Source organism: Lemur catta, chromosome 14 (genome assembly GCF_020740605.2).
Source record: "Lemur catta isolate mLemCat1 chromosome 14, mLemCat1.pri, whole genome shotgun sequence".
Classification (NCBI taxonomy): Eukaryota; Metazoa; Chordata; class Mammalia; order Primates; family Lemuridae; genus Lemur; species Lemur catta.
This window is the reverse complement of record NC_059141.1, coordinates 59,160,502-59,172,703: the sequence shown is the minus strand read 5'-3', so window position 1 is coordinate 59,172,703 and position 12,202 is coordinate 59,160,502. Positions and strand designations below refer to the sequence as shown.

Sequence of the window (12,202 nt, the reverse complement as noted above, 5' to 3'; positions counted from 1 at the left end):
ACCTAATGCTAGGCCCTTGGCTGCATGATAAATAGTAATTCTCATTTAATGACTTGCTGTAAAGCAATGCATATCTTATGATGTTTTAAGTTTCAAGTAAAAGTCCCTACCTAAAAGTGACTTAAGAAATAAGAACAGTTGTAAACTCAAATAACAAGAAAGTGTATAGGTCCTCTCCATTTCCATGGTTACTTATTGGTCATTTGGTTAATGGTTGAAGTTCTAGGTTGAGTTTTCTTGAATCCTCCTGGTTGTCCCTTCATGGTCATAGATGTCTGCTGTAGCTCTGTGTGTCACATTGTCACACAGCAATACCCAAGGGTGGGTAAAGGGCCTATTATCTGTAGCGCCTGTTTTTAAAATTAAGGAATACCTTCTCAGAAGGACCCTAGACTTTTCCTTTGTGTTTTATTGGCTAGATTTGGGTTACTTGTCCCTTACTAAGCATAGGTGTACTAGGATTAACCAAATTGGTTTAGACTAATCAAGATCTACCTCCTTGGAGTAAAGGATTAGGACACATTTCCCTGAATATGAAACTACATAGAAGGTGAGCATCTGAATACAGTCTGTCAGCAATAAAGAAAGCAGATGAGCCAGGCATAGTGGCTCACAGCTGTAATCCTAGCACTTTGGCAGACTGAGGGAGGAGGATCGCTTGAGGCCAGGAGTTCAAGGTTACAGTAAGCTGTGATTATGCCATTGCACCTCCATCCTGGGCAACAGAGTGAGACCCTATCTCTAAAAAAAAAGAGGAAAAGAAAGATGGTAGTCATTTTAAATATGTTGAAGTGGTATTATAAACTAGATTTTCCAAATTATGGAAAATTCATATATTTGCAAAATATTATTTTTCAGTATGTGTCAACATATTGACCACAGAAACAAAATTGCAGTCAGTCCCCCTTATGATTTTTCAGTTGTATGATGGTGCAAAAGCTATGTGCATTCAGTGTGCTTCTCCATTTATAATGAGGTTGTGTCCCAATAAAGCCACATAAATTGAAAATATAAATTGAAAGTGTGTTTGCAATGATATTATGATGGATTTTTCAGGCTGTAACCCCTTCATAAATTGAGGAGCACCTATATTTCTGGACTTACCATGGTCAGAATAGAATAGTAATGTGCTTGCCTTATGATAAGTGTTTTTTTATTTTCTCTTGTTTATATATCTCCAATATATGTGAAAAGTTAAGTCCTATTGCACTGAATTCCAAGAGGCTTTAAGTTGATTTGCTTATACGTTGAATTTTGTTTCAGTAACTATCCTCTTTCTTGGGAATGGGAAATATGTCTGTACTATAGAAATTTTTATTTTTAACTAGATTTTATTTTGTATAAGGAAATTGGAATGATCTAATTGCAATTAATAAAAAATTTGGTAATTGGTAAATATTTTCAAAATAGAAACTTACTATTTTAACTTGATGCAACAATCAATAATTTTTTAGGTTTTCCTACAAGAAAGTATATTTCTCTCCAGTGGGGTTGTTTAACAAATAATATGGTTATTTTCCAGCTTCACACTAAGGTGGAATTCTCTTTATCAGTCTTTTCATTCTTTTTTTGAATTTGACGATTGTTTGAGAGACCAGAGTTTATACAAGTATATTACTTTGTGTTGTATAAATGAGTATGTTTTGAGTGGGATCATGTGTACAGAATTCATTCGTGAACTGAGATGGTTATAGGGATCTTGTCAAAGGGCAGAGACCCTTCAAAATATTTCAGTCCAATAAAGTCGACACATCATGAAAGAGGCTTCCTAGCACTGTACATGTGACTAGACAACCTGTCATGTGGACTGGTGGTATTTAATGTCCAGTAGAGTCTTATCAAAAATGCATTTAAAAAACTGTGCTAGAGGCTGGATGCGGTGCCTTATACCTGTAATCCCAGCACTTTGGGAGGCCTAGGCAGGAGGATTGCTTGAAGCCAGGGGTTTGCGACCAGCCTAGGCAACATAGCAAGACCTCATCTCTACAAAAAATTTTTAAAAAATGAGCTGGACGTGGTGGTACATGCCTATAGTCCCAGCTACTTAGGAGGCTGAGGCAGGAGGTTAGCTGGAGCCCAGGAGTTCAAGGTTGCAGTGAGAACTATGATCACATGACTATAGTCCAGTCTGGGTGATGGAAGACACCCTGTCTCTAAAAAAATAAAAAATAAATTTCAAAAGAGGCTATTACATACTTTATGGCCATTAGGAGCCTCCTATGCCAAGTAAAAACTTCTCACAACACACTTCAGGATGGGCCAAGGAGCTCACAAAGACCTTATGTAGTGTATTGAAAGTTTTTTTGTGGACTTATTTCAGAAGGTTGATAAATGTAACTTTCTGAACTGGGCAGAAAGAATTTGAGGCTAAACCTACTATAAACAGAAACCTCTTCATAAAATAGGAAGTACCAGTACCAATCCTCAGCAAGAGGAGGGGGACGAATGCTGCAGAAAATCAGATGTATCTTCAAGTATAACCATGATAAGGGTGGCCAGATTTGTTAAATAAAAATATAGGAGACCCAGTTAAATCTGAATTTCAAATAAACAATCAATAAATTTTAATATATGCATATCACATGTAATATTTGGGACATACTTTCTCTAAAAAAATTATTTGTTATTTACCTGAAATTCAAATTTAACTGAGCTTCCTATATTTTATTCATCAGCCCTAATCTTGAAGTATAACCATCATCAGAAGCAAATCCAACTCCTAAGAAGGCAAAGGTCAAAGGTACTTAAGACATCAACAGTTAAAATTTATTTGGCTACTACAAGCTGACCAAACTTTCTTTTACTTTAAAACAGTTGTTCTCAAGCTGAACACACACTAGAATTAGCTGGGAAATAGAAAGAACGAAAGAAACGAATGAAAGGAAGGAAAGGAGGGAGGAAGGAAAGAAGGAGGAAAAGAAGGAAGGAAGAGACACCCACATCTTCCCCTAGGGATTCATATTAAACTGTTCTGGGGTGCGATCCAGGTGATGCTAACATGCAGCCACGGTTGAGAACCACTGCCTTCAAGTGAAGAGATGTCTGTACCTGTCTATTCAGCAAAAAAAACTTTCCTGAAGTGGTAGAGAAGCAAATGAGACTGATACACTTTATTTGCAATTATTAGGCTCCTGAAACTCAAAACTCACAGTGAATCCACATTGACAGTAGCCCCAAATGTACTGAGGATAGTTTGGCAAAGAGACAGACTGGCTTATTTGAAGTTCTTGTTATCAAAGTAACATTTCTAATCATACCCTTTGTCCTAGTAATTCCACTTTGGAGAAGCAGTCTTAAGGAAATATTCAGAAATCCAGATGAATATCTATGCACAAAGATGCTAATCATAGTATATACTATATAATGTAAAGTTATAATTCATGTACAAAATTCAGTAATAGGAAAATGCTTTAAAAAATTTTGATACAATTATGTCAAAATATGCCAAAGCAATCATTTTTTCACGAAATATTGAATTATGACTGAAAACCCTGGCAATGTGATTTTAAGAAGTAGAAGCAGGATATGACAAACAAAAAAAGCAATGCTACAGTGACTGGAGTACCATATAAGTTAGGGAAATACTATAAATTTTGCAGTGTTCTCTCTCTCTCTCTCTCTCTCTCTCTCTCTCTCTCTCTCTCTCTCTCTCTCTCTCTCTCTCGTCTTGCTGTATCTCCTAGGCTGGAGTGTAGTGGTGCGATCGTAGCTCACTGTGACCTCAAACTCCTGGGGCCAAGCGATCCTTCTGCCTCAGCCTCCCAAGTAGCTAGGACTACAGGCACATGCCAGCATGCCAGGCTAATTTTTTCATTTTTTGTAGATACATAGTCTCACTATGTTGCCCAGGCTGGTCTTGAACTCCTGGCCTCAAGTGATCCTCCTGCCACAGCCTTCCAAAGTGCTAGTGTTACAGGCGTGAGCTACTGTGTCTAGTGCTGTATATCACTGTATATATTCTACATCCATATATTTAATACCATATGTATTGATAAACATAAACTCATATACAGTGTTTTTTACCAACAACATAAAAGATTGCCAAGAGTAATTTGGACTATTTAAAATTCTAGCCTTAACCGGCTGATTCTTGAACCTAATCCCTGAATAGGATGAGAGACTACTGAAAAGGCCTTGATGTTTGCTGTAGTCACTTTTTTTCTTCAGAACAGTAGCCAGAACTATTTTGCAGTGTGTGACTTTTTTTGTTAATTTGGTTTTGTACTCCCTATGAGAGCCCCTAATTATCTTGTTGTTGTTTATGTCCAGAATTAAACCTATGTAAAAATTTCTGTTTTTGTTTAGGCAACTCAGTATATCAACCACCAAAAATCTAAAGAGGAAAAATGCACATATGCTGATAAATATACCCAAACACCTTGGAGAAGAATTCCTGTGAGTAATGTGTTCTTAACCTCCTCTCCTGTCTTTTGCTATTTTTATGTTGTATTCCACGCTTTTTCCTCTAATCTCTAATAATTTTGAATCTGTCATGGCTGTTAATTTTTTTCTTAGGTAAGTTGTTTTTTGCTTGTCTCTTAGGTGTTTATGTGCTTTCTAAAGCTTCTCTTGTGTGTCTTATATAAGCGAATGTGCATTTAATAGCTTTTCCATTCTGCACACTGTAGCTCATTTTGAGTGTCTACACTTCTCTCATTGCATGTACTTATGAGAGAATATTTCCACATGTCTAAAAGTAAGCAGGAGTCCAGTATACAGTCACCCCACTTTAGCAGCATATGATACTTTGAAAATATATGATGTAGCATATTCCCCTTTTTTGGGAAACTTTTCACATATGTTTTATTATTATAATTACTCAAATGTTGAGGATATTAGGAAATATAAATGCGTAAAGATACAGATAGTAAAGGCTATTATTTAGGCAGAACTAGGGAATGGTTTCTTCTAAACAGTAGAAAATAACTTTGTATTCCATGGTTGTTTGTTGTTTTTCAAAAATGTTATATCTCAAAACGTATTTAGCACTAAAAATACCCTGACGATCATTTAATCTGAACTCCGTTCATGATGTGCCTGAGCCAGAGAATCATCATATGGCCATCAGCCAACATTATTCTATTGTATGGGTCTAGTTCATAGACATTTCTTATGAAGAAAATGCCTAATAAGCTGGCCTTGACTCTTCTTTTGCTTTGTATTTAGAAGTGGATTCCTAGTAACGCAAATGAACAGGGAAATACAGTGGGTAATGCAATGAACAATCCAATTTGTAGAACTTGGCTATAGGGCTTTAAGGTTTATAAAATAGTTATTTTGTTTCTATTCATCTAACAAGTCATGATTTTGTGTGTGTTCTGTATAAGGTACAATGGTATAAATTAATTTATTCAAAAAAAGTTTGACGATCTTCTCTCATCTCGGGTATTAGGCTCTCTAAGTAGAAATGGGGACTTGGGGAAGGAAATACACAGATAAATAATGGTTCCTGCATTTATAAGTACTTATTAAAGGAACTAAATCTATAAGGTTCAAAGGATTGAGAAAGTCTAGTTGAAAGAATCAAGGGTGAAGAAGGTGAAGGTTGTGTTTAAATCATAGAAAGCAAAAACTGCCAATAGAGATGATATTTTATTTCTTTAATGTTAAAGGATGTAGAAACTCATCTGTTTGGAGACAGAAAATAAAAGATTGTACCCCTTGATTCTGGACGGAGGTTTGGGCTTTCCAGGTTTCTCTAGTTTCCCCACAGGGATGTTTGTGCCTTCTGATGACTGTGCTACTAAATAGATTGGTGATTCCATTAAGCATGAGAAGTTCCATTTTGCCATCCTCATGAAAGTCTTTATATCTGTCCTGACTCCCTCAACCTCATTGTTCTGGAAACTGGGTATTAGTCAGCCTCCTGACCAGACAAAAATAACTGGTGCAAAACAACCTCATTACATTCTGGAATATATTCCTGACTTAGTTTTACTATGATCTTGGGTTAAGTAAAGGTCAATATTCCAGGCTTACACCCTAATAGACCCAAACTTTAGCTTTCCCTGTTATCTATTACTATAGGAATCACCTGGCTAAATATAATATCTTTGTTTTGTAGATAAGAATATCCAGGGAGATTAAATAGAATATTAAAGGTTCTGTAATTAATAAATGGCTGAGCTATTACTAAAACTTAGGACTTCTGAATGCTAGTTCAAGGTTCTCTCCCCCAAAAGCACACTGAGGCATGTTGGAGGATGAGAGGTTTTGCAGATTAAAATAGGAAGATATCTTTGGCAAAAGGAACAGTACAAGTAAAGGCAAAGAAGTAGAAGGTACAATTAGGCAATAGTAAGTACATGATTTCAGCTGGAACACTGACATATGTTTAGGAAAATAGTGAAAGTTAGTGTTAAAGATGATTTTAAGGTAGAATTCAAAATTTTAATCTAAGAATTACTGGAAAAGTAGGTTTATGTAGTTGTATTTATTTAGTTAAAAAGTTATATATTTATTTACTTAGTTAAGTAACAATTATTAAATACTGAGTTTTTTTCTAATTTTTTTTTTCTGTTCTTTAGGATTTATTTGAAATACATTATTTTGGAAATCATTTACTGAAATTACAATGATTTTCTTTTCTTTTTAAAAAAGTTACACTTTACTCTAAATGTTATTTTTTTAGCAGGAACCCAACATACTTAAACAAGATTTTGATGATGGGATGTGGAGATGCAGTGTGATTCTTCTTTAGCAACATTTAATTTGTTAGGCAGTAATTTGGGGAATTAAAGCATGTTATATTAAATATCTCCATGCTGAGTGTAAGTAAAAAATTTTTTGATCTGGCGAAGCCTTTGAGAAGGTTATAATCTAAGTCTTGTTCATCACCACTTCTTGTAATATTTTAGGAAATCTAAATGTCCTCTTGACACTATCTCAATCAGTTGAAGGTTGTATAATAGAATTCACCTCAGAGATTTATGAGGCAAATGTGGGCATTTCCTCTGAACATTTCTTAGACGTGAAGGAAGAAATCTGGCTGCAGTGGGAAGGAATGTCTATAGAACTTGTTGGCAGCCATTTAGGAGGTGGAAAGAAATATGAAAAAAATAAGATAAACACTTCAGTCAGAACCTGCCAGAGGAAGGATAGTGGTTGGCTACCAACAGCAGCAGAGCAATGGAAATTTGAATGTATCAAGCCCAATGTAAATTTTCTTCATAGATTTGTCCAAAGGGATTTTTGTATCACCTAATGGCTATAAATGAGATCTTTGATGTAGAGAACCAATAGGAAATAAGAGGAAGAAACAAATTATTAGAACAGGGGAAAGGAAGAAAAGCAGATATTCACTTATTCAGCAGATATTCATGTGCGTACTCCCTGCCAGGCACTGTCTTAATTTGGAAATGTAAATGTGAAGAAGTTGGAGTCCCAGCCCTCAAAGTGTTTACAGAAACCTCCATTTGGCCTAAATCGTGTCAGTCGCACTCTTTTCCTGCGCATGAAGAAGCTAAGACTAAGAAGTAATTTGTGCAAGTACTTACACAACTTGTATACAGCAGTCTTTGGAGAAGACATGTGTTCACTAACTTGTAGGTAGTGTCTCCGTTGATTGCCTCCCTTTTGAATGGCTGCAGGAGGTGAGGTGGCTGGATGGAATAGAGAGGAGAAAAGGGTCACAACTGTGGGAAGGGAGGACAGAGGCTTGATCTCAGTGAGAGATCATGATAAGGACTTACTTCCCTGAGAGAAAAAGACAGGTGCCGGGTTTGCATTGTATGGTAGAGGTCTCAGCAGGCCATTGTGGTAATCCATAGAAACATACTTGTATTTAAAATTCCTGGGAGAAAAATATGATTGAAAGTGTCCATAGTTTTAGTAAGAATGTAAAAAAAAAAAAAAAAAAAATCCTCCACAACCGAATTAGATTCAATGCAATGTTGAGGAAATCTATTGACTTAGTAAATTACATAAATAATTACATAAATTACATAAATAATTTTCTCAATAGAAAAAATGATAAAATTCAACACCTCTTCTTAAGGGAATGAAAAAAAGTAGAATACTAAGGATACTTCATGAATGACATGGAGCCTAAAAGCACATGCTTAAAAGAGAACACACTAAAGTTCTAAAGTGGCCTTTTCCTTGATCTGTCCCTTTTTATAGAGAGGTAACAATATATTCATTCTATAGCAAATCTGTTTAGCCATAGATTTGTTATAGAATGAATATTTAAATTTAAGGAAAATTTAAATTACTCAAATCACACTGATTACTGACAACCATTGTTATTTCATATATGGTCTTCCAGCCTCTTTTTGTAATGTGTGTATATTTGGGTGTGTGCACAGATCTATCATCTCTATTGAGGTGGAATTATTAACATGTTGTATTTTAACCTGCCTAGGTAGTGGTGGTGGTGGTTGCTATTTTTTTTTTTTTTTTGAGACAGAGTCTCACTCTGTTGCCAGGGCTAGAGTGCCGTGGCGTCAGCCTAGCTCACAGCAACCTCAAACTCCTGGGCTCGAGCAATCCTCCTGCCTCAGCCTCCCGAGTAGCTGGGACTACAGGCATGTACCACCATGCCCAGCTAATTTTATATATATATATATATATATATATATATATATATATATATATATATATATATATATATATATATATATGTTTTTAGTTGTCCGTATAATTTCTTTTCTATTTTTAGTAGAGATGGGGTCTCGCTCTTGCTCAGGCTGGTCTCGAACTCCTGAGCTCAAACAATCCGCCCACCTCGGCCTCCCAGAGTGCTAGGATTACAGGCGTGAGCCACCGTGCCCAGCTGATATTTTTACTATTTGTTTTGATTTTTTGCTAAACCCACACTGAAAGAATGCATTGCCTATAATGAATTAAGAATGAATTCTCTTACTGAATGGTCCTTTGCAAGGTTCTGGAAATATATTACCACAGTTTTTTCTGAAAGGTTTATACAGGTTTATACTGCCACCGGCTAAGTATGATTAGAAAGTGTGGCCGGGCGCGGTGGCTCACGCCTGTAATCCTAGCACTCTGGGAGGCCGAGGCGGGTGGATTGCTCGAGGTCAGGAGTTCGAGACCAGCCTCAGCAAGAGCGAGACCCCGTCTCTACTAAAAATAGAAAGAAATTATATGGCCAACTAAAAGTCTATATAGAAAAAATTAGCCGGGCGTAGTGGCACATGCCTATAGTCCCAGCTACTCGGGAGGCTGAGGCAGTAGGATCGCCTAAGCCCAGGAGTTTGAGATTGCTGTAAGCTAGGCTGATGCCACGGCACTCACTCTAGCCCGGGCAACAAAGCGAGACTCTGACTCAAAAAAAAAAAAAAATTCTGACTTTCTTCCTCCTGGCTTAAGAAACATTTTTTTTATTATGCTATTTTCTGCATATGTTAATATCGAAGGTAACCTTTGAGTATTGATTATATATTTTGATCCTCAGAATTTTGGGAGTGTCTTTCTGCCCGTACTAACATTTGGCTTTCATACTATAGGTGCTTTTGGTGTTGGAGGTGTACCAGTAAAGATCAAAACTGTTTTGGTTTGGGTTGGGTGTGAGTGTTACTTGTGAGATTTAACTCAGCAAAGGACAATAGTTAATCACCTGCTGCGTGCTATTCTTTTAGGGTAAGACAAAGGTTTTACTGCTATAGGGAGCTGCCTAAGACCTGCTGTAGGCATATTACAGGATCCTTTTACGTGTCCAAAAGCAGTGTTTTCAGCGTTGAGGACCAATACGAAGCACTTCTTACCTGTTGGAATAAAGGGAGAGATCATCTTCTTAGGAAAGAAGTAATGTAGTGGTGTGAACTACTCTTAGTCCTGCATTATAAGGAGAAAGCAGCCACAGTAGGACTAAATTCCAGATTGAGAATGAAAGGCTGCCTTAGAGCTGTGCTGTCCCATACAACCTTCTGTGCTGTCCAGTGCAGTAGCCACTAGTTACATGCAACTGTTGAGCATTTGAAAATGTGGCTAGTGTGACTGAGGAAGAGAATTTTTAATTTGATTTGTGATTAATTTAAATGTAAATAGCTGTAGATACCATCTTGGACAAAGCAGCTTGGAGCTAATGATGTATACTTAGATGGATATGGGAAAGCCACCTGGGGCAGTTAAGTAAAGGGTAAGTCAGTGAAGGCAGTTTTCAAAAGAAATAAGATAAGAGAGATGGAGTTCAGATTTAGGTGGGGGAAAATAAGAGGGAAAGAAATAAGAATGAGCTGTAGGAGCAGAAGATGATAGCTTCAAAGGAAAGTGGGCAAATCTTTTTCTTTCATCTGAGAGAAAAAAACACCTAGAAGAAGGGTGAAATGGATAACACACACACAAAAAAAACCAATCATGTGGAAGGTGCTTAATCATTCACACAAAAGGAGTTGAAGAGAGTAGGAATAGTGCTGGAGGATGGTGGTTTATGTGAGAAATCAAGATTCGTTTTAAACATACAAACTTATAAAACTATTTTAAAAGATAATATGACTTTACTGATCTATGTACAAGCATATTCTTAAAAATAGCATTGTCTTTTTGAATAAATGTTATTTTTGTGTATTTTCAATATTGATTTAAAAACATTTAACATTAATATTTAAAGATATGAATAGTTATTTTGCACATTAAGTAAATTCTATAATTTCATGATGTATACCTTTTATAGACCATTTGCTTGAACATCTTACGTTAACTAGAGGAGCCAAAATACTAGGAAAAAACCTTTCTGCAGCCATACCTTCAAATCCCTTACTATTTATCCCTTAAATCTCAGGTACAGACAGTAGGATGGACTCAAAGGATTGACCTGGCCTGTCATGTAATGACCTGCTCTGGATTACTCTGAAAATTGAGTGTAGGAATAAACAGACTGTTATATCAGTATGAAAAGGTGCCTACCAGTTAAAACTCAGAATGTGCACAATTTGATCTAATACTACTTTTCTCTCACATTTTAAGAACTCATTCTATCATATATAGCAAAGAGGCAAGGAAAGATGATTTTATGTACATTTCAAAATACTCTGTTAGATTTAGTATCTAGTCCCGAATCAAAAATTAATCCATGTAAACCATATGTAATAGATATGCATATATGAATTATAAAAATTTAACAACTGGAATATGGTCAGCATTATCAGCAATCCTTTGTGCTTAGAATTAGGTTCTCATGCCTCAGATTTACTGAGTCAAGTATGTTCCCATCATAACTATTTATGAAATAGGAAAGGTAAAATCAGAAAGCTGTCATAGATATATCAGAAAAACCATATCAAATGTTTATAATTTCCAAAGGAGGAGGAATTCTGTTCCTGGCAATCATAATTTACTAGCAAAGAATCCTGCTCTTTTTTTTTTCCCCCCTCTGCCTGGGGGATAGGATGGAATGCTAACTGAAAAGAACAAGGTAGGCAAAAGATTTGTCTAATGGATAATCTCTTCTAAATCCACTTTCCTTTAGAACATATGCTTTCCCGATTTGGAAGTGGGCAGCAGTATTGGTTAATTTTTACTTGGGAAAAATGTCCTGATTGTAAATTTAGGTGTGCCTTTTTTTCTCTGTTCTGGTTGCATTAGCATTCATCTATGTATCTATGAAAATATGTATACATGGATACAGATATATCCCCAAAAGGACGTAAGGGGTTTATTTCCTTGCCAAGTTCTTTTATTTATATTTATTATTACGTATATTTTTAAATGTCAGAAGTATTTTAATTAAGTGAAAAATGCATATACAGGGGTGTTTAATAAATATCTGGTTATACAATTATTTTAAAATTGTTTAATGTTTGGTCAATATTAGACATTGGCCATTGAATACAGCCTATGTTTCAATGAGCTAAATGTTGACAGGAGCCACCTGTATTGCTGAGAAATTGCATGGCACGCAGAATTTATGACAACACACCAACAATTCTATTATGTATGTCTTGTATTATTTTAAAAAAACAACAGTACTGTGACTTTTATGGATATATCTGAAACCAATAGCTGAAAAAATAGAATTGTTTTTTAAGGCTAGGAACAAATTAAATACAGATATTATAGCAATTGAGTGGTTTATTGGTTATAAATTTATGATTATCTAAATCTGTATCCTCCATTACCAAATGCCAGAACTATACAAGGCATTTTCGAAACTTTGAAGTATCCATTGAAAGAAGCAAAGTTTGCTTGTACTGTAATTCTGCCATCCCCAATCCCCGGGCTGCGGACCTGTACCAGTCCATGGCCT

At 35.9% G+C, this 12,202-nt stretch overlaps 1 protein-coding gene across 6 annotated transcripts in view; it reads left to right on the top strand.

Annotated features, from left to right (window-relative positions):
- Positions 1–12,202, top strand: part of CCSER2 (coiled-coil serine rich protein 2) — a 187,400-nt gene that overhangs the window by 150,315 nt on the left and 24,883 nt on the right. For all 6 annotated transcript variants that reach the window (XM_045569345.1, XM_045569350.1, XM_045569349.1 and 3 more), the window contains one exon: positions 4,306–4,395. In XM_045569345.1, the coding sequence (XP_045425301.1) occupies positions 4,306–4,395 (90 nt within the window). The remainder of the gene's footprint in view (positions 1–4,305; positions 4,396–12,202) is intronic.